Source organism: Suricata suricatta, chromosome 5, assembly GCF_006229205.1.
Source record: "Suricata suricatta isolate VVHF042 chromosome 5, meerkat_22Aug2017_6uvM2_HiC, whole genome shotgun sequence".
Lineage (NCBI taxonomy): Eukaryota > Metazoa > Chordata > Mammalia > Carnivora > Herpestidae > Suricata > Suricata suricatta.
This window is the reverse complement of record NC_043704.1, coordinates 81,616,506-81,638,160: the sequence shown is the minus strand read 5'-3', so window position 1 is coordinate 81,638,160 and position 21,655 is coordinate 81,616,506. Positions and strand designations below refer to the sequence as shown.

The following is a 21,655-nucleotide window of genomic DNA, read 5'->3' as shown; positions in this document are numbered from 1 at the left end:
GTAGAATTAATTGACCTATAAAGATATTGGTGGCATCTGTACATAGAAAGATTAGATAGTTTTTGGTGGGGGAGCTAATCCTACTGGAGCAAATTACTTGCCTGAAGTGAGGCCAACAGCTTGGGAGAGAAAGGATTTGCATTCTCTTCCAATTCCCTTCTTTGGGACAGCTGCTACATAAAGCCCACCCCGCCCCCACTCACTGTGTGCCCTCTTGCTTGCCGAGAATTCTCCCAGGAGTTCTGATATATTTACATCCAGATGTAGGACTTTTGTGTGGTAGGAATGCTTGAAGGATAATACAAAAGGACACTGATGGGTTTTGTGAGGCTATGAGCTTGCATAAGGAGTAAAGAAAATGTGCGAGTATATTTATATTCACAATATTTTCCTCAGTACACTTCTCTTGGTAATGTCAGTTTAGCCATTGTTAACCATGTCCTGGAGGCCTCTGAAATATATGGTATGATTTTCTTGTAGGAAATAAAAAACACATAAAAGTCATATTGCATTTCTAAGATTTAATCAAAATAAAGTAAAAATTGAGCATTGCTAATAAAATGAGTAGCTTTGCCAAGGAGCAGAACATAGATTATGGAAATGGTTATACATTGAATTCAAGTTGAACCTGTCAGTGTTTCTGTGGATAATTTTGAGGGGACATTTTAAGATGTTGACTCTCTTGGCGCCTGGGTGGCTCCGTCAGCTAATTGTTTGACTTCAGCTCAGGTCATGATCTCATGGTTCATGAGTTAGACCCCCTTGTCAGCCTCTGTGCTGACAGCTCAGAGCCTAGAACCTGCTTCAGATTCTGTCTGTCTGTCTGTCTATACCCCTCCCCTGCTAATGCTCTGTCTCTCAAAATAAATAAAAACTTAAAAAAAAAAAGATGTTGACCCTCAGTGTTGAAATAGCATATTTCAAAATAAAATATTAGAACATAATGTTCATGAACTTTGACATAGGAAAATTCATTTCTTCTTCACTGAGTGCCCATCACCTTGGCTGGACATACTACCAGTTATCATATTGTTAGGGTAAATTTTTCTCTATTCTTCAAAGGTTCTTCTGGCTAGATAGAGAATCAAAGTGAAATGAGACAGATGAACACGAGAGTCAAATTTAATTTCATATGTATAGAAACCCCACATACATGAGAGTTTCAAAGGCAGAAAGGTAAAGTGAGCTCTATATGCCATCCTGAGCTAAGGAATGGGATGAGGTCTGGGCTTCAGAGGGGAGGAGGACAGTTCACAGGGCAAGAAGAGAAGATGTCAGGTCTTTAGGTATTTGCTCTGCCATACAGGTGGGTCAATTCAGATAACATTTATCTCTGATAATAACTCTTATTCTGGGAAAGACTCTCAACTTACATTCTTTTACATAGTTTAGGATATGGAGAACAAAGGCAAAAGAAAAACGAATTTCCTTACAACTTAGAGCCCATTGACAAATCCTTGAGACAGGCAGAGTGACCTTCCTCTAGGAACTCAACTGCCTCAGTGTTAATATTTTGCTAAGGGCAAAAGGCAACCTTATCCTAATATTAACCCAATCTTCAGGATCCTATAAGTCTCCTTTAACAAGTAGAAATTCCTTTGGAAACTTTCTTTATCTCTACCTGTCCCTCCTCCCAACAGATAGATGTTAGCAGTCATCCTCCAAGCATATGGCCCACTGATACATTCAAAGGGTCTCATGACTGAGGTTTTACTAGACACTAGTAAATGACCTTTCCTAACAACAGCTAGCCCTTCAGGTCCTGGAAACCTTGCTTCCAAATTCCTTAGAGACTTAGGCTATCCCTAACCCCCTCCCAATTTGAAAGTGTATAATCAGCCCTCCCTCACAGCCCAGTGCAGCTTTTTCTGTCCATAGGTCCTGTTCTTTAATAAAACCATCCTTTATGCCCCAAAGACACCTCAGGAATTCTTTCTCGACCATTGGCTCCAAGTCCCAACATTTTCACATCAGTTAATGGAGGGGCAAAAGTTTCTCTTGAGCTCACAGGGTCTTGATTGCCATCATCTAGGAGCAGTGCATATGCCAGCGTGGCACATTTTGAGGAAACTTGTTCTGCACCCTTCAGTATCTTTGATTTTTACTTTGCCAGAGCTCAGATTAAATCTTTTAAATCCTAATCATTTCCTTTTCAGAATCATTTCCTAATCTCCAGACTTTCTCAGATATCTAGGTAGTTAGATATAGAGGGAGAGAGGGAGGAAGGAAATGAGAAAGAAAGAGAGAAAGAAGGAAAGAAAGAAAGAAAACAGCCTGCATGCATTTGTTTCTTTATTCCTGTGATCAGTACTTCTTTGTAATGAAATTGCTGTCTACTAAGTACTGAGCTAGAGGTTGAAATGGCTCACAATTAATACTCCCTTTTTCTCAATCCAAACCTGTTTCTTTTTTTTAATTTTCTCTCCTAGCAAATGGCCTTATCCATCCATTTAGTTCATTTAACAATTTACTAAGTAACTACAGCATGCTAAGCACACTGACGGGCATGGAAGAAAAAATAGTGGATAAAATGGGGCCCTGCCTTGACCATTTACATTCTAATGAAGGAAATAGACAAGTAAGCAGGCAGTGATGTTTAAGTGTCTTAAATAAAATTTTGAGAGTGATGATGGATTCTTCACTTTGCTTTACCTACTCCGCTCTGCCTTAGCCATACCACACACAACCAGTCATGGCCTCTCCCTCTTGGATAGCTCCTATATGTACGGAGGCCCTCTGTTCTGTCGCCCACTGCCCTGGTTCAGGCACACAGTATGTCTCTTCTGATCCTTCCTGCTGGCCTCCTAGCCAGCCTTTCTAATTCTTGTGTTTCAGACAGGCAAAGTTCTTCTCAAAGCTCTTTCCTTTCCCGTTATCCAAGGCAAAACACAAACTCCTCATGGCCCTTCTGTCTGGCTTCATTTTATTCCTTTATCCCATTTCTCTTTGCCCCTTTATTCCTCCCCAGTACTGACCTGTTTGATTAGATGAGGCACTTCCTTTGCATATGTATTCCTCCCTTAGTCCTTTGTTTTCTTGAGAGCAGTTTAATATATGTACTCCATGTATGTGTGTGTGTATATGTATATATCTATATATCATTTAATATGTTATTAAGAGCTCTAAAAGTTAACATGTACTTTGATCCAGTGTTTCAATTTTGGAAAATATTTTTTTTTTTGATGTCTGATCTTATTTATTTGTTTCTCTTACAACAAGCTTATTTTTGACTAGACTCAGACTTTGAGGTAGAAGCTCTCAGTGAAGATAGCCTCCGTCTCTTTGCAATCTGTTCTTGGTGTTTTTCTTTGGCCTCCTTCATTCTTTTGGCCAAAAGCTTAGCATATTCTGCAGCCTCTTCCTTGTTTTTCTTTGTGCGCTGCTGCTTCAAAGCAACGCGCCGACGTTTGTGTTGGAGGACGCGTGGAGTAACGACGCTGAATCTTGGGTGCTTTGGTTCGAGGTTTTTTACCTTCTTTGTTTAGGGGCTTTCTCACAACACACTGGCGGACATCATCTTCCTTTGAGAGGTTGAAAAGCTTGCGTATTCTGCTAGCTCTTTTGGGCCCCAGGCGACGAGGCACAGTAGTATCAGTGAGTCCAGGAATATCCTTCTCCCCTTTTTTGACGATGACCAAGTTGAGAACACTGAGATTGGCATCCACAATGCCACCCCGGACAGATTTGCGCTTTCTTTCTCCAGTCCTCCGTGGACGGTACCAGGAATGCCCCTTACTCAGCAACAGGCGGACACGGCCATGGGTCAAGACACCCTGCTTCATGGGGAAGCCTTGTTTGTCATTACCACCACTGATTCGAACCACATAACCCTTCCATTCTTCCCCTAAGGCATCAGCAGCGACTTCTGTGGCCATTCGCTTTTCATAAAAGGTACGAAGTTTGCATTCATCGTCCACTTCAATGAGTTTCTGGCAGCCAGTAGCTGGGAAAGAGGTGTTCAGCTTCATCTTGATGTCGCCTCCAATTTTGGAAAATATTTTAAGGAAATACTATGAAAGAAAAATTTAGTTAATATTAAGATACCTGTATTAGCATTTACATAGTGAAAAAGCTATTTAAAAAAGAAGATGGGGAGGTGACTAAGTAAATATTAAGGTAAATGAGCATAATTGAATACCAAATTGGCAAACATGGCAATGTGAATGTAAAACTCATGCTAAACTGGAAAAATATGTAACATTAAAAAGTTTGCACACACGCTAATGTGTGTATGATTGAGTGATAAAAGGACATGCACAGATGTAGACCGATCTGTAGACAGGGAGCTTGATGTTCACTATATTCTTTATCACCATGGGTTTGCTTATGTTAATAATAATAAAGGGTCTGCTCTTTGCTTTTAAAATTCTTGAAACAAAACTAAGATATAAGTGCCACATATTAAAGTTTTAAAAAAACTGCTTCAGGTAGATTTAAAGAAGTCTTTCCAAATACCTGAGGTTTTTTTTCTATTTTCAATGAAAAAGACACATTTTAGGGTTCTGTGTGATTTTTGTAATCCTACCCTTTCTTTTCTATTTGTTACTATTTTTTATTTGTTGCTTTCATTGCCCTTGTTTTTTGTTTCTTTTTTTTTTATTCTACTTTTCTGCTTTTGGTTTTGACTGAGCATTTTCTCTTTTAGTATATCGTTTATATTTCTTTTTTCCTCTTTTTAGTGGTTGCCCTTCAATTGGTAATGCATATTTATAACTAATCCAAGTCCAGTAACAGATAACACTATAGTACTTCATGCATAGTATCAGTACCTTATAACAGGATTCCTAATTCCTCCTTTTGTCCCTTATAACATTGCTGTCATTCACTTACCCATAAACTATAATCACTGAACACATTGTAACTATTATTCTTTTGGACAAATTGTTTTCTGTCAGATCAGTTAAGAATAAGAAAAACAAAACATTTCTTTTACCTTAATTTATTCCTTCTCAAATGCCCTTTATGTAGATTCAGATTTTTGACCTATATCATTTTTAATCCTTCTGAAGAGCTAACATTTTTTGAAAGGCAAGTCTACTGATGACATATGCTCACAATTTTTGTTTGTCCCAGAAAGTATTTCTCTTTCACTTTTGAGAGAGAATTTTTCTGGATACAAAATTCTAGATTGGTAGGGTTTTTTTTCTTCCACCATTTAACTCTCTTCTTGTTTACATGGTTTATGGAGAGCAGTGTAGTGCAATTCTTATCCTTACCCCTCCGTAGGTAAAGTGTTTTCCTTCCCTCTAACTTCTTTTAAGATTTTCTCTTCATCTGTGATTTTCTGCAGTTTGAATATAATATGCTTATGTATTGCTGTTTGTCCTCTTCGGTGTTCTCTGAGGTTCCTGAATCAGTAGTTGGATATCTGTTGTTAATTTGGGGAAATTCTCAGTCATTATTGCTGTGCAAATATTTCTTTCCCATTTTCTCTTTCTTCTCCTTATGGTGTTACCCTTTTATATTTGTGCCACAGTTTTTGGATATTCTGTTCTGGGTCCTCCTGCCCTCAAGTTTCTTTTCTCTTTGTATTTCAGTTTGGGAATTTGTATTGACATGTTATGGACACACCAAAAAGCTCCCTCACTGATTCTTTCCTCAGCTCTATCCAGGCTGTGGATGAGACCGTCAGAGGCATTCTTTGTTTTATGTGGAGTTATTTTCATTTCTAGCATTTTCTTTTGATCCTTTCTTAGAATTAACATTTCTCTGCTTACTTTACCCAACTGTATTTACATGTTGTCATTTTTTTTAATTAAGGGCCCCCAGCATATTGATCATTAAGTTTTAAAATCTCATCTAGTGCTCGCTTCTGCGGCACATATACTAAAATGGGAACAATACAGAGAAGATTAGCATGGCCCCTGCGCAAGGATGACATGCAAATTTGTGAAGCATTCCATATTTTTTAAAAAAATAAATAAATAAATAAAATTCCGTCTAATAAATCCAACATCTCTGGCATATTTGAGTTTGGTTCTGATGTTTGCTGAATCTCTTCAAACTGTCTTTTTTGTTGTTGTTGTGTTTTAGGTTGTTTTGTAACTTTTTATTGAAAGCTAGAGATGATGTACTGCATAAAAGGAACTGTGGCAAATAGGCCTTTGGTGTGAAGTCTTCTGTTTATCTGGCTAGGTGTAAGGCTTTGCTCACTGTTTGCTATAGCCATGGTTGTCTGAGGATGAAAGTTACTTCGGTGTCCTTGTTTTTCTCTTTTCTGGTTGTCTTTGGATTTCCCTAGAGATGTTTCTTTTAAGTCTGAGCTGTGAAGTTCTTTCAGTTCTTTTTCCCCGTTACTATATAGGCATGCCCTGTTGATGTAGTGGTGAGGTGTGGTGGAGGGGAAGCGTTCTTCAGTCCTGTGATTAGTGTTACCTCTTGGTGACTTGTGTCTCTGACAGTGACCCTCCCATGTACTTCTCAGTAACCCCTTTAAGTGAGACAGGAAGGCTGGAGAGGACTGGACATGGTTATTTCTCTTCCTTCAGCTTGGTTAGACTCTGGTTAAATAGTTTCCCTTGAGGGCAGTTGTATCACTTTGCACGGGCTGCCTTCTCAAAGCACTATAACCATGTGGCTTAAACAACAGAAATTTATTGTCTCAGTTGTGGAAGCTAGAAGTCCAAGGTCAAGTGTTAGGAGGGTTGTGAGAAAGTCTGTTCCATGTTCCTCCTCTAGTTTCTGGTGATTTGCTGGCAATCTTGGTCATTCCTTAACTTGTGGAAGCATCACCCTGATTTCAGCCTTCATTTTCACATGCGTTCTTCCTGTCTGTATGTTTATGTCAAAATTTCCCCTTCTTTTAAGGACGCTGGTTATGTCAGATTACGAGTCCACCCTATTCCAGTGTAACTTCATCCTAACTTAACTAACTACATCTACAAAGTTCTACTCCAAATAAGGTCATATTATGAGATACTGGGAGTTAGGACTTTAACATACGAATTTGCAGGGGACATAAATGAGTCCATAGCAGGCCTTGTTAGGAAAAGCAGAATGCCCTAAGAAGTATTTTTAAACGGCCACATTTCTCCTCTCTGCTACTGGAAGCATGACTGGCTTTTTCTCCAGCTGGTGGCTCCTCGAGATAAAATTCATGAAAGTAGGGGAAGCTCCCTGCAAAATTTGGCCCCTAGAATATTTCATTCTTCAGTTTGTCCACACCGAATCTCCGACATTTTGTCATTTAGGATTGACATTTTCCTACCCTGGTCAGGACCAGCTCCAGCAGTGGTGACTTCTGCTGCAGTAGCCTGTGATCATTCACACCCACCTGTCTGTTGCTCTCTAACTCAGGAGTGGCAGCTGGCCCCATGACCTCAGCCCTCAGGTACACGGAAGAAGAGTTGTTGATTTTCTGTTTGCTCAGCATTTTTCCTGTGAGGAAGGAGGTGTTAACTTTCAAGCTCTTTACATGCCAGACCAGAAAGTTAATGTCTTTGTTCTTATACGTTCAGAATTATATGTGGATATCATATTAGATATATGTAGTCTGACCCAGCACCAGTTCAAAAACTACTTCTGAAAACTGTTGAAAGGATGTCTCTGCAGTAGGTTCACAGAACTGTATCTCTTTTGTCTCTCCAGTTCCATCTGTCACTTTGAGGAGCGAAAGGCATGAGGTGTCTCAGACCTAAAAATGTCCCAGTTTAGGAATTATGCTGAGGTAGCAGCATAATAAGACCTGCACCTTTCCAGTCTTTCTTTGAATTAGGCCATATTAACACAATTCTTGCTAGTGGGATCACTGGCAGATTTTAGGGTTAGGGAGAGCTTTGCAGTAGAAAGAAAGTACACCTTACAAATAACCTCAGCATTCTTCATATTACCATTTTTAATAGTGGTATTTTGGAAAAGTTGTTTTAGCTTACCCTGTGAGATTTAACTGAAGTCTGTACAACATTGGAATGATCCAGATACACTTTATTTTTTTTAATGTTTATTTTGGGAGAGAGAGTATATAAGTGGGGAAGGAGCAGAAAAAGGGAGAGACTGCCAAGCATGTTCCACATGGTCAGTACAGAACCTGACAGGGGGCTCGTTCCCACAAGCCGCGAGATCATGACCTGAACCAAAATCAAGAGTCAGGCACTCAGCTGACTGAGCCACCCAGGCATCCCCAGGCATATATCACTTTATACTTGATAAGGTTATGAAACCAAATTATTTTTCTATGAAAATCATTAGGCTCTTATTTCTGTTAGTTTATGAAAGCCATTTTTCCTCTTTATGCAGGAGAACATTCAAAACAATACACTTTCTCTTTTGTGAATATCAGAGAGATAACAAAAATTCTGTTAAGATTTGGGGAGGACATTTTTGACGCAAGCATCAGACTAGGGAAATGGAGAGTGAACAAGTCCCCTGAAGACCTAAATTACATCTGCTGTTACGTTGATTTGATATGGCAGAATCTTTGCCGTTAGACAGAGCCGTGCCCTTGTCTGCTTTGGTCTGTGCCTCATGAAGGCTGATAAGGGAGTGTGGTGCTCTGTATGAGGGGTGCTGTCGCCCTGCCCGACTTAGAGAGCCGTCACGGAGAGCCACACAGCTGTGTTCTTCTTGCAGCAGGACGGGTTTCAACCTAAGCCAGTCTCCTGTCCGGTTTGTGGGATGTTGCTGTTGTTACAATTCCATACATTTTTTGTAGATATTGTCTCTGCTGCCTATAATAGTGCCTATAAAGTGTTTTTTAGGCCAGTTGGCACATTCACTTATGTTTTGTTCAAGGACGTGGGATTAGATTGTGGCATTTTAAACCCGGAATGTAAAATGGAAAGCTAGAAGCTCAGCGTAACAACTTTGTAAAACAACTTGATTAGAATGAAAACTCCATGGAAAATAATTGTCTTTACTCTTGTGTGTTGTGAACGATGTGTTTGAGTTTTCAGTCTAAAAGGTACCAAGCAGTCAACAATACACCACCACCTCTAAGGACTGGTTATATGGGGATGAGCAGAGAATTCAAGCAGTCAGGATTTAGGCTAAGCTGAGGTGGCCCTAAATTGTGAACTTTCTTCCTGCAACATTTATTTTCCTTGTCAAATAGTTTTATCAGAATTTAATTTGAGTCATTTTAATGATGTCATTTATTGAAAGTGAAACATAGTTTATTCTTCCCAGAGATAGCCAAATGTCCAAGAGCATAATTTTAAATTATTTTCACAATCTGAGTAAGTGTGACTGTTTTCCCCAGCCTGAATTTCTGGGTATGGTTGGTGTGCATGTACTTCACAAGGCATATACATACTCTCTTTTAAAGCAACACAGGAAGCAATGGATGTTGGGAAGGAGATGGAAAAGGGAGCCCTCTTGTACTGGTGGTGGGAAGGCAAACTGCTGTAGTCACTCAGGAGAACAGTATGGAGGTTCCTCAAAAAGTTAAAACTGGAGCTTCCCTGTAACCCAGCAATTACACTACTAGGTGTTTACTCATAGGCTACAAAAATACTGATTCAAATAGGCACATGCACCCCGATGCTTATAGTAGCACTATCAACAAATGCCAAACTATGGAAAGATCCCAAATGTCCAATGACTGATGAATGGATAAAGAAGATATGGTATATACACACAATGGAATATTACTCAGCCATCAAAAAGAATGAAATTTTGCCATTTGCAGTGATGTAGATGGAGCTAGAGTGTATATGCTAAGCAAAATAAGTCAGAGAAAGACAAATACCATATGATTTCACTCATATGTGGGATTTAAGAAACAGAACAGATGAACATAAGGGAAGGGGGAAAAAAGAGAGAGGGAAGCAAGCCATAAGAGACTCTTAACTATAGAGAACAAACTGACAGTTGATGGAGGGAGATGGGCATAAAGTAGGGCACTTGCGGGGATGAGCACTGGGTGATATATGTAAGTGACGAATCTCTAATTCTACTCCTGAAACCAATAATATGATATATGTTAACTAGAATTTAAGTAAAAACTTGAAATAGAAAGAATGATCAGAGAAGTCTAGTGTGTGCCTTGTAAAAATATACCTTTTATATATACTTAAATGTTTATATCTTAAATGTCATTGCTGTTATTAAAATAGAAATTCCAAAAAGATTAGATAAGCTTTAGGTTTAAAACATATAATTTTAATACATTAAAGTTAACAGTGGCAAAGCAGAGAGCTAATAGAAGAGTAACAGAAGTAGCTTTGAGGAATGGATATAACAAATTGTATTAATGTGCAAGACTGATAAGCAGCAGTCAGAAATGGGTGTAAATGCATTCATGTTAGTTTATTTATTAAAGTTCTCATTATGTTGATGTTGCCTGATCATTTCCCAGCAGGCATATTATTTTCCTCACAAACGAATGCATCAAAATCTATTCATCTGAGTGATTTGCTTGGTTTGATGCATATTCACATCTTCAGTACTTGTAAAGAGTTTTGTCAATATGTGTTCTGGAGAGAATTAAATACTGGGATTTATTGGCAGATGCTTATGTCTAGTCTTAATTTGCTCCATAGTCTTGCATTTATAAGACATAGTAACAGAAGTCTGATGTAGATAAAATATTAACACTACCTACAATATGGCATAAACAGCTGAGAAGTACACCAGTTCACCTTAATGTTAAGGGTCATTGATTAGCATTCCCCTTTTCTTTTACATGAACATATTCTATTGAAACAAAACCTTGATCCTACATAAATAAAGAACCATCATTCCCCTATGATTATCATGTTCATTTTATATTTTGTCCATATAGAACTTTCTGACAGGATTCATTCATAGCTGAATCTGACTTCATAGCCCTAGTCCTATCATTTGCACCCCTCTATCCTGTATTTGGTTCCCCGTTTTTGAAGGCAGTCCAGTACATTATTGCCAGTTCAGTTCAATTCAGTGTACATTTACCAAGTGCTTATTTATTATGTGCCAAGTCCATATGAATGCTGGGAGACATTGAATGTAGCAGTCTTTACTCTCAGAGTTTATAGTGTAGTTGATACCTAGACACTTAAAACGATATTTTTCAAGTTACATAGGAAGAACTAAGGTGATGCTATACTTTGGGAATAACTAGTTACTTACCTAAATCCTGCATTAAAGGCAGCTGTGAAATAATGAAATGAAATTCAATCTTAGAGACTTACAGCCAATATGAGGACACACTGAATTAGCTCATCAGCAAGTATTGACAGTCCCAAGCAGCAGAGCTTAATTAATGAGTTCATCAGTCAACCTCTGGTAGGGACTGAGTGTCACAAAGCTCTTAATGTAGGAAAGATTTCCTTTGTCTAAATATAATTCCTCTCTCTGTAACTGAAGTCTCTTACTGGTAAAAATAGGAGGAGTATTTACCATCATTTATGGGACATTTATAACCTCAAATTGTTCTCTTTGGAGTCCAGAGGTTCCCACCTGTGACTTTTGGTGTGCTGCACATGGGTTACAGGTGTGCCTAGAGACCCATCTCCCTCAGCTCTTGGGGTGGCTCTTGGGGTCCCCATAGTCCCCTGTGATCAGTTTTACTTTGCTCTGATGAGCCATACAGGTACCATCCTTCTCTGTGTTCATGATGGGAGAAAAGCTGGGAGATGTTGCTTTAAACCATCTGCCTTAATGTTTCTTCAGAAAGCTAGTTTCTCAAGCATTTTTGTATCTTATTAACCCTATTCCAATCTTTATATAAGGAGCTTTAGTTGAGGTGAAGAGAAGACAGGGCTCTCAGAAGGAACTGACTTCTTTTAAAGATGATTTTGTAGGTCTGTAATGAGCAGTAGTTGATTTTCTAAATAGTTCTTTTGGTCTACAGTAATTGAGTGGCCACTGTGATAAAACTAATTCTTTATTTCTCTAGCCTTTTTTTTTTTTTTGAGAAAGCTCTGTATCCAACCTGAGGGTTGAACTCATGACCTTGAGCTACAGAGTTGCATGCTTTACTGACGGAGCCCCAGTATCTCTAGCTTTTTGTATTCTGAATAGTGGGCTTTGGTGACTAGCTGACATACAAAATATATGAACACATGAATATCGTGTATCCTACTTTCGACCCACTTTATAAATTTGTTTTAGCAGCACATAAATCATTAGCCCTTATAACATGCAGGGCACTGTTGCAGGCTTTTAAAATTTGTTAGTGAGAAGATACCTGGTACCTATCCTCAAAGAGTTTACAGTCTTTAGATAAGAAAGATAAAGAACTAGTTACAACATGATGTGATGGGTGCTACGAGGGAAGTATAGTAGGGCCAGTTGTTAAAACCGAAAGATGGTTTAATATACAGAGTTACTCATGGATCATTGGTTAATTTTTGTTTCTTCTAGAGCAGCAGTACAACTTTGGTATTTATTTAGAGGAGCTTTCTCTGAATATTATTTCCTTAAATATTCACTGTAAACTGAGAACTGTTGTGATTTAGACTGTCTGATATAATACCCAGTTCACCCTAATACCCTAAGTAAAAGCGAGACTTTTAATTCATGATTTTTCTCACCAGAAGGGAGTCTTGCTTTTAAGGTTGACATACTTTTTACCTGTAACCTTAATGATAGATGTGATGAAATAATTCCACTCTCTTGCTACTTATGTTTTCAGGGAAGGTATTCATGTAAATCAGGAGTCGCTACAGGTGTCTCCCTCTGTTACGGAGCAGTTCATTGAGCTGTTGTGTCAGTTCGACCCAAACCAGGTTATAGAGACGCTGCAGGTCCTCGAGTGCTACCGCCTGGAAGAAACCATCCAGGTAAGACCAGGAATGCGGAGCGGACACGAGTAAACTCATCCTTATCATTCACCAGTTTAAACGTGAGCAAAAGGAGTCAACATGACATAGCCTCTGGGATTGAACCCAAATAGTCTGCCTCCACGGTGCATGCTCTACATTGCTGCAATAAACTGCTGCCCCTTTATTCTAGGAAAGTCAGAAAAAATGCATGTCTTTGTTTCTAGTCAAGTTTCACAGGCGTTCTAGCCAACACAAGCCTAGAGAAAGGAATACAATAAATGTATCAAAAGGAGAAACCAGGCTCTTGTTTGTAGGCACGGATGCTTAGATAGTCCTGTTGTGCATAAGACAGGCTCGGTGGCAGTCCGTGGCCTCAACGTGGTCATTGCCTTGAGTCCCTTCCTATTTCCAGATGAACATCACTGTGTGCACGTATGTACATGCATGTGTGTATATGTACACACATATATATTCTAATCTATAAGATGCTAGTATTTAAAATACACTTTTAAGCTGGACCATTATATCTCCTTTCCTATATTATCAATCCTGATGAAATAGTAACCTGTATTTTCTATGCCATCTCTGAACTACTCACACACTTAAAAATTTTTAAACTGTAAAATATTTAAAATATATAGAAATGTGCAGAATATGAAATATCTATGTACCCACCAACCCTGTTTTATAGATGTTCTTATTTGACGTACTGGCTTCATATCTTTGGTGTTTGTTTTAGAAATCATCCGCTTTCTGTCCGTTCCCCTCTCTCCTCTGAGGTTACCTGAAGATGGGAAGCATATTCTTCCCATCCATGTTTTGTACTTTTCCTATAAAATGCATGATACAGTCTTTCGTGTTTATAGGATTTGTATTAATGGTGTCATATAGAACATATTCTATTGCAAATTGATTTTTTTAATTAAATTTTTAAATGTATCGATTTTTATACATATAGAATTAGTTGATTTTAATGATCAATTAGTATCAATTGCATGAGTATGTCACAGTTTATTTCCCTATTGATAGACATTTGTATGGTTTCCAGTCCTTTACATCATAAATAATGCTACATGATACATCTCTGTGTGAATCTTGTGTGCCCATGTGAGGTTTCTCTGAGTAATTCCCTGGAAGTGGAGTTCTTAGACAATAGACCACTTTTTCTGTTACTGCCAAGTTGATCTCCTGTTTGTTTCTATTCTCATCCTCGGTGTTTGGTATTTGCTGTTTTTCACATTCTAGTTGATTCCTAACATTTTTAGGCTTTTTTTTTTTTTTAAGTTTATTTATGTTGTGGGAAGGGCATAGAAAGAGGGAGGGAGAGGGAGAGAGAGAGAGACTGAGACTGAGAATCCCAAGCAGGATCCGCACCCTCAATGCAGAGCCTGATGCAGGGCTCAGATTTACGAACTGTGATATCATGACCTGAAATCAAGAGTCAGACACCTAACCGACTGAGTCACCCAGGCACCTTACACTTTTAGACTTTTAGTTTTTGCCAGTGTAATGGGTATCATTGGTTACACATGACATTGAACATATTTCCATATTTTTAATGGCTTTTTGGTTTTTTTTCCCTCTGAATTATCTGTTCATATCATTTGCCCATTTTTCTGCTGAGCTGTTGCCCTTACTGATTTGTAGAAATTCTAATTTCTGCGTCTCTAATCCTTCTCTGATTTTATGTGTTGGAGATGCCTTCTTCCAGTGTGTTGTGGCACATTTTTTAATTTGGTTTTGAGTGACTTCTATTTTAATATCAGTCTTTTCCTTTAAGGTTTAAATTTTTATGTGAGTCTTACTTCCTTTTCTACTTTGATGGTATAAAAGATATCCTCTTATATGAGTTTTATAGCTTAGCTTTTTACATTTAGGCTTTTAATCCATCTGGAATTTATTTTTGTAAACAGATCAAGGGAGGGATTTCTGTATTCTTTTTTCCCCTGTGTATAACCAGTGGTCCTTGTGGTATTTATGGTGTCCTTTCCTCACTGATTCACAATGCCACACTACTGTATCTTGAACTCCCAGATATACATGGATCTGTTTGTGGAATCTCTTCTGTTCATTTGGTCATGTCTTTCCTTTTACCATTACCACATACTTTAAATAATATAGATTTACAGTAAGGCTTCTTATTTGAAAGAAAAGTCTTCTCATTGTTTTTCTTTACAACACTATGTCTACTCTTAGGCTCTTACTATTCCACATTAAATTATCATATCAATATGATATCGTATCATATTGTCCGCTTCCTTTAAAAACAAAAACCAGGAGCACCTGGGTAGCTCAGTAGATTAAATGGCTGACTTGGGCTCAGGTCATGATCTCGCGATTTGTGGGTTCGAGCCCCATGTTGGGCTCTGTGCTGACAGCTTAGAGCCTGGAGCCTGCTGCTGATTCTGTGTCTCCCTCTCTCTCTGCCCTTCCCCTGCTCATGCTCTGTCTTTCCCTCTCTCTGCCCTCCCCCACTTGTGCTCTGTCTCTCAAAAATAAATAAACATTAAAATTTTTTTTAAAAAACCAACAACCAACTTCCAGCATTTTGATGAAATACATACAATGAATTTATAGGTTAATTCAGGGAAGACTGACCTCTTACAACAGAGTCTTCACATTCAGAAACATGGTTGTGTTTTTAAAAGCTTTGTGTGTTTTTTAATGAGGTTTCAGCAACTTTTATATACGGTTCTTGCACATGTTATCTTAAATTTGTTCTAGATACTTATACTTTTTGTTAACAGTGTGGAAGGAAAGTTTTTGAAATGACATCTTTGTTGATTGCTGCTGCTGTATGTTATTAATTTTTATACATTGTTTTGTATCAGAAAGAATCTGAATTCTTTCTTCATTCAAATAGTTTCTAGATTTTTTAATGACAGTATTATTTCTCAAGAATAATGGTAGTTTTTCTTTTCTTTTCTTTTTTTTTTTTTTTTTTTTTTTACATTTACACTGTTTTCTCACTCTTATCAGATGTCTAAGAGCTCCAGGATATTACTGAATAGAAACAGTGATAGTATGTGTTCTTGCCTTGTTTCTGATTTTAAAGGGAATGTGTCTAACATTTTACATTAAATATGGTGTTTATTTTAGTTTGATAGTTTAGTTTGATAGGTAATGTTTAATAAACTAAGAGAGTTCCATTTTTAGTTTGGGTAAGAATATTTTGGATTTAAAAAATATTTTTAATGTTTATTTATTATTTTGAGAGAGAGAGAGAGAGAGAGAGACTGCATGAGCAGGGGAGGGGCAGAGAGAGAGGAAGACACAGAATCTGAAGCAGTCTCCAGGTTCTGAGCTGTCAGTACAGAGTCAGAGCCTGACGTGGGGCTTAAACTGCCCAGACCGAGAGATCATGACCTAGCCGAAGTCGGATGCTTAACCTACTGAGCCACCCAGGCGCCCCAAGAGTATTTTGTTTTTGCTAAGAATGGTTACCACATTTTATCATACACTGTTTTCTGCATTTATTGAGGTGATCATGTTTTTCTCCTTTGAACCTGTTTGAATGCTAATATGTTATTTGTGCCTCTCTTTTTTCTTACTGCTAAGAAAGTTTTATTCTACTTCATTAGTCTTTTCAAAAACTATTTTGGGGTTTGTTGAAACTCTGTTGTTTCTCTATTGTTTCTTTTCAGGAGCACTATTTTCTACACTTATTATGTTCCATTTATCTTCTTAGCTTACTTGGTATTTCTTTTTTACTAATTAGAAACTCTTGGTTTGCTGATTTTTATTAAGATCTCACTTATGTGTGGGGCACCTGGGTGGCTTAGTCGGTTAAGCATCTGACTTCGACTCTGGTCGTGATCTCATGGTTGTGACTTTGAGCCCTGCGTCGTCGGGCTCTGTGCTGACAGCTCAGAGCCTGGAGCCGGCTTTGGAATCTGTGTCTCCCTCTCTCTTTGCCCCTCCCCCACTCTTGCTTTATCTCTCAAAAAAATAAATAAACATTAAGAAAAATTTTTTAAAAAGATCTCACTTATGTGTATGTGTTACCGTTTCTCCAGGGGGTATACTCAGGTAAATGACAACCTTAAATTAAGCCAGCAAAGAAAAAAGTGAATGAACATGGCTTAGTTAGAAATGCCAAGATGGGTGACTTCTAAGACTAGAAAGTCCATTATTTCATACTACACTGGAAAGTAATGTACTAATGAGGTATGAATTCATTATTTACTATCATAACTGTTTTTATCCTTAGAAGATCCTCTCCACAAGCAAGTTTGTGAACAAAAGTCTGTATCTTTTCTTCTTTCCTAGATTACCCAGAAGTATCAGCTTGATGAAGTCACTGCCTATCTATTAGAAAAGAAGGGAGATGTTCATGGTGCCTTCTTAATAATGCTAAAGGTAATATTTTACTATATTTGCTTTGTCGTGTTTCTCTTTAGCCCTTCACTTATCGATCTGTCTTGTTTTTATTGATATATAATTGACATATAACATTGTGTCAGTTTTCATCAATCCATCTTAATTTCTTCTGTGTCAAAGTAAGTTGGAAACAGTACTACATTCTACCACTATTTTTTTCATGACTAGAACTCAGCATTTCTTTTGGGGATACTTTTAGGGTAAAATCTATATACAATAAAATGTACAAGTCTTAAATGCATCATGTACTGAGTTTTGACAAATTCATACACCTATGTCCCCAGTCCCTAACAAGATAGAGAACATTAGCTTCATCAGTGAAAGTTCCTTCGTGCCCCTTGACATTCCCACTTTCTTCCCCCACAGATAACCATTTTTCTAATTTTTTTCACTGTAAATTAGTTTTACCTATTTGATGCACTCATGGAGTCCTCTAAAAGTAGTCTTGTATAATACTTCTTTCCAATAGTAGTCTTCTTTAATTCTTCTTTTGCATTATGAGATGTATCAGTAGTTTGTTTCTCTCATTGCTGAATAGTATTTAGTTGTATGAATATATTTCTGTTCATCCATTCTCTTAATGATTGACACCTGGGCTATTTCTGGTTTTGGGCTATTAAGAATAAAGCTACTATGATCACTTTTGTACACAACTGTTTTTATTTTCCTGGAGTCAGTACCAAGGACTAAAATCACTGGGTCACAGGATAGGTATAGGTTTAGGTTTATAAGATATTATCAGACCTCTTTCTGAAGTGGTTATTCCATTTTACATCCCCTCCAATAATGCATAAAGTTTTGGTTGCTACATGTTCTCACCAACAGTTGATGTTCTGTCAGTTTTTCACAAAAAATTTTATTCATTTTTAAAATCATTATAAAATACATGTAACAAAAATGTACCATTTTGGTGGTATTTTCACATTTTTGTGCAATCATCACCACCAGCCATCTTTTTCAACTTTCCAAACTGAAAACTCTGTGCCCATTAAACAGTAATCTCCCATTCCTCCCTCTCCCCATCCCCTGGCCGCCACCATTCTTTCCGGCCCTATGAATTTCACTGCTCTTCCTCACATACATGGAATCACACAGTATTTGCTTTTTCGTGTACATTAATTATAAAGTTCTTAGAGATTTACCCATATTGTAGCATGTGTCAGAATTGCGTTCAGTTTTAAGGCTGAATAGTATTCCATTTTATGTATATGCTAGTTTTGTTTATTCATTCATCCATTGGTGGACACTTGGGTTGCTTCTGCCTTTCAAACTTTGTGAATAATACTGCCATGAACATGGGTGTACAAATATCTCTTCAGGACCCTCCTTTCATTTATTCTGGGTATATAACCAGAATGGAATTGCTGAATTAAATAATACTATTTTTAATTTTTAAAGAACTGCCATACTGCTTTCCATAGTGGCTGCACCATTTTACATTCTCGACAGAAATGCACAAGAGTTTTAAATTTCTTTACAGCTTCTCCAACACTTGTTATTTTCTGTTTTCTTGTTGGTAGCCATTCTAATGGGTGTGAAGTATTATGTTAGTTTTTGAAATATTATTTTTTAGCTAAGGAACATATTAAGGATATCCTCCTTATAAAAAAAAAAAGTTTCCAGCAACATGCAGAAGAAAGAAACTTGACCACTTTCTTAAACCATACTCTAAAGTAAACTCAAAATGAATGAAAGACCTAAATGTGAGACAGGAAACCATAAAAATCCTAGAGAAGAATACAGGCAATAACCTCAAATGTCCATTGACTAATGAATGGGTAAAGAAGATGTGGTATGTATATATACAATGGAATAATACTTGGTGACCAAAAAGAATAAAATCTTGCCATGTGCAACAATGTAGATGGAGCTAGAGTGTATTATGCTAAGCTAAATGAGTCAGAGAAAGACAAATATATGATTTCACGCAGGTGGAATTGAAGAAACACAACAAATGAACATAACAAAGGGAAAATAAAAATGAGATAAAAACAGAGAGGCAAACCATTGGAGACTCTTGAATACAGAAAATAAACTGAGGGTTGCTGGTGGGGAGGTGGGTGTCGGGATGGGCTAAATGGATGACGGCCATTAAGAAGGACACTTATTGGGATGAGAATTGGGTGTTATATGGAAATGATGAAACACTAAATTCTAGTCCTGAAACCAGTACTATGCTATATGTTAACTAACTTGAATTTAAATTAAAAAAAAAAAAAAGATGTTTAGAGAAAGAAAAGGAAAAAAAACAATTTCTTTGTTGCCTTCTAGTTTTTCTCTAGCTGTGTACTCACAGAACAGGCCAGAAAGAATATTGCACAGAGGCTTTAGTTAGGATCTCAACCTCTTTTAATATAGAAGTTATCCCTACATCTCTTTTTTCTTTGCTGTTTCTTTGTTGAAGATACCATGCATCTAGTTTTAAAGGATAATTAAAAGTATTCCTGGCATGGATAGGGCCAAGAGAGGCAGGATGTCCTTGAAGGGAATAACACTATCATGTGCAAAGGCATTTGAACCCCTAGGAGAGCAGCCAGCATCTTTAGTAGGGAGGGCTCCACTCTCAATGTAAGGACAGGCTAGAAGCAAAGGCAGGGTGCAGATTGGGGAAGATTTTGTAGGACACCTAAAGGATTAAGACCGACTCTGTTGTTCACACAAGATCAACTAAAAGTTTATAAACAAAGGAGCTGATACGACATTGTTTCATTAAGTCTGCTCTGGTTACTGTAGGAGGATGAGGGGCAGGTAGAAAAGGGGGAGATTAGTCTTAGGGAGGAAGCTGAGAGCACCGGCGACGCTGTGTAGTGCGGGCGTGAATCTGTGAGGCTTGAGCTGGGGGCAGCGGTGCTGGTGGAGTGGGAAGAGGATTGGATTTGAGAACTTTGGATCATTTGAATATAGTATGGAGGGAATAAGAGGAAGTGGTTTATGACAATTGTGTGATTTTTAGCTTCACCTTATTAGCCTATAAGGGACCTCAAGAAAAAGAGCAAATGTGGAGTAGAAGGGATATATTAAGGTCAGTCTCAGTGTGTAGTAAGAAGCCTTGGGAATATCAGTGAATGCTTTCTAAGGATCCTAGTATTGGGTTAGAGCAGTGGACACCGCAATTACATATTCAGAGGTGTCACGTTCAAGACTGCACCCTCTGCTGTGGAGACAGTCTTGTATGTTCTTTTTTATTTTCTCTCACCCCTTTTTCTTATAGCCCAGTATGAATTTTATTCCCTATACAAAGCTTGGATAAATCCTAACTCCTAATTACCCTGCAAGAATGTCACTGATGACTATATGGCGGTACAACAGGAGCAGACTGGGGCAGGATGAGTGACCCTTGGTATGTTGGGTCCCCTCCAGTCCTGCTAGCTATGCTTTCTATATACACAGGAATTCTCTTCTGAATGACAGTCAGAAGCCATTCTTTATAACCTTGTGGTTTCTTTAGATGTACTCATTCCTCTTACCTCCTGTGTTTTTGTTTTGTTTTGTGTTTTTACCTCCTAGAGACTACAAAGCAAACTTCAGCAGATAACACATCAAGATGAAAGTAAGTTCCTGAGTATAACTTACAACTGGTTCTTCCCACGGACCCCATTTTTAAAAGATGTTTTCTAACAAACTGCATTTTTAAAGTAATAATTACATTGATCTGCATAAATTATTTAACATTGAACTCAGTTTTAGCTTGTTTTCAAGAGCTCATAATAGGAAATCATGTAAACCATTGTGGCTTTGTGATGCCAATCAGTTGAGTTCAGGGTACAGAAAAGTAGGCACTTTTCACTGGTATTGATTTTTTTTCTTTTTAGTACATTTCTGTACCGATTTTTGGTTATATATAAATAAGGTGCATAACTAATGTCCTAAATATTACTGTAATGTACTAACCAATAGCAAATCAGAGCTTCTAATCAGTAATGGTCAGTGTTTCTGCACTGAATTTATATAATTTTTATTTATATTTAATGTCTTTTTTTTTTTTTTTTTTTTTTTTGAGAGACAGACAGCATGAGCAGGGGAGGGTCAGAGAGAGAGAGGGAGATACAGAATCTGTAGCAGGCTCCAGGCTCTGAACTAGCTGTCAGCACAGAGCCCAATGCAGGACTTGAACCCATGAACTGTGAGATCATGACCTGAGCCAAAGCGGGACGCTTAACCGACTGAGCCACCCAGGTGCCCCTATATGATTTTTAGCACAAAGCAATAAAACTTGACAGTAAAGAACCTTAAATGGCCTTGACACAAATAGATAAAAATTCCCATTATTTTTCTAGACATTTGAGTGGGTTTTAAAAAAATGTTTATTTCTTTTGAGAGAGAGTGCGAGAGCCTGCAAGTGGGAGCAGAGCAGAACCTGATGCCTGACTCACACTCAAGGAACCATGAGAACATGACTGAGCCAAAATCAAGAGTTCAACATGTAACCAACTGAGTCACCCAGGGGCCCCTATTTTCCTAGACATTTTAGAAACCAGATTTACTTTTTTCAATTGTGGTAAAATACACATAACACAAAATTTACCATTTTAACCATTTGTAAATATACAGTTGAGTGGCATTAAGTAAAAAGTGTTAAGCAACCATCCTCA

The 21,655-nt window shown here is 37.8% G+C and overlaps 1 protein-coding gene, 1 non-coding gene and 1 pseudogene across 4 annotated transcripts in view; 2 read left to right on the top strand and 1 right to left on the bottom strand.

Annotated features, from left to right (window-relative positions):
- VPS8 (VPS8 subunit of CORVET complex) overlaps positions 1-21,655 on the top strand; it is a 238,633-nt gene that overhangs the window by 142,627 nt on the left and 74,351 nt on the right. For all 3 annotated transcript variants that reach the window (XM_029939720.1, XM_029939718.1, XM_029939719.1), the window contains 3 exons: positions 12,554-12,701; positions 16,953-17,042; positions 20,571-20,613. In XM_029939720.1, the coding sequence (XP_029795580.1) occupies positions 12,554-12,701; positions 16,953-17,042; positions 20,571-20,613 (281 nt within the window). The remainder of the gene's footprint in view (positions 1-12,553; positions 12,702-16,952; positions 17,043-20,570; positions 20,614-21,655) is intronic.
- Positions 3,209-3,983, bottom strand: LOC115291935 (annotated as a pseudogene).
- On the top strand, positions 5,803-5,909 carry LOC115293011. The gene has a single exon (XR_003909284.1). It is a non-coding gene; the product is annotated as a U6 spliceosomal RNA (small nuclear RNA).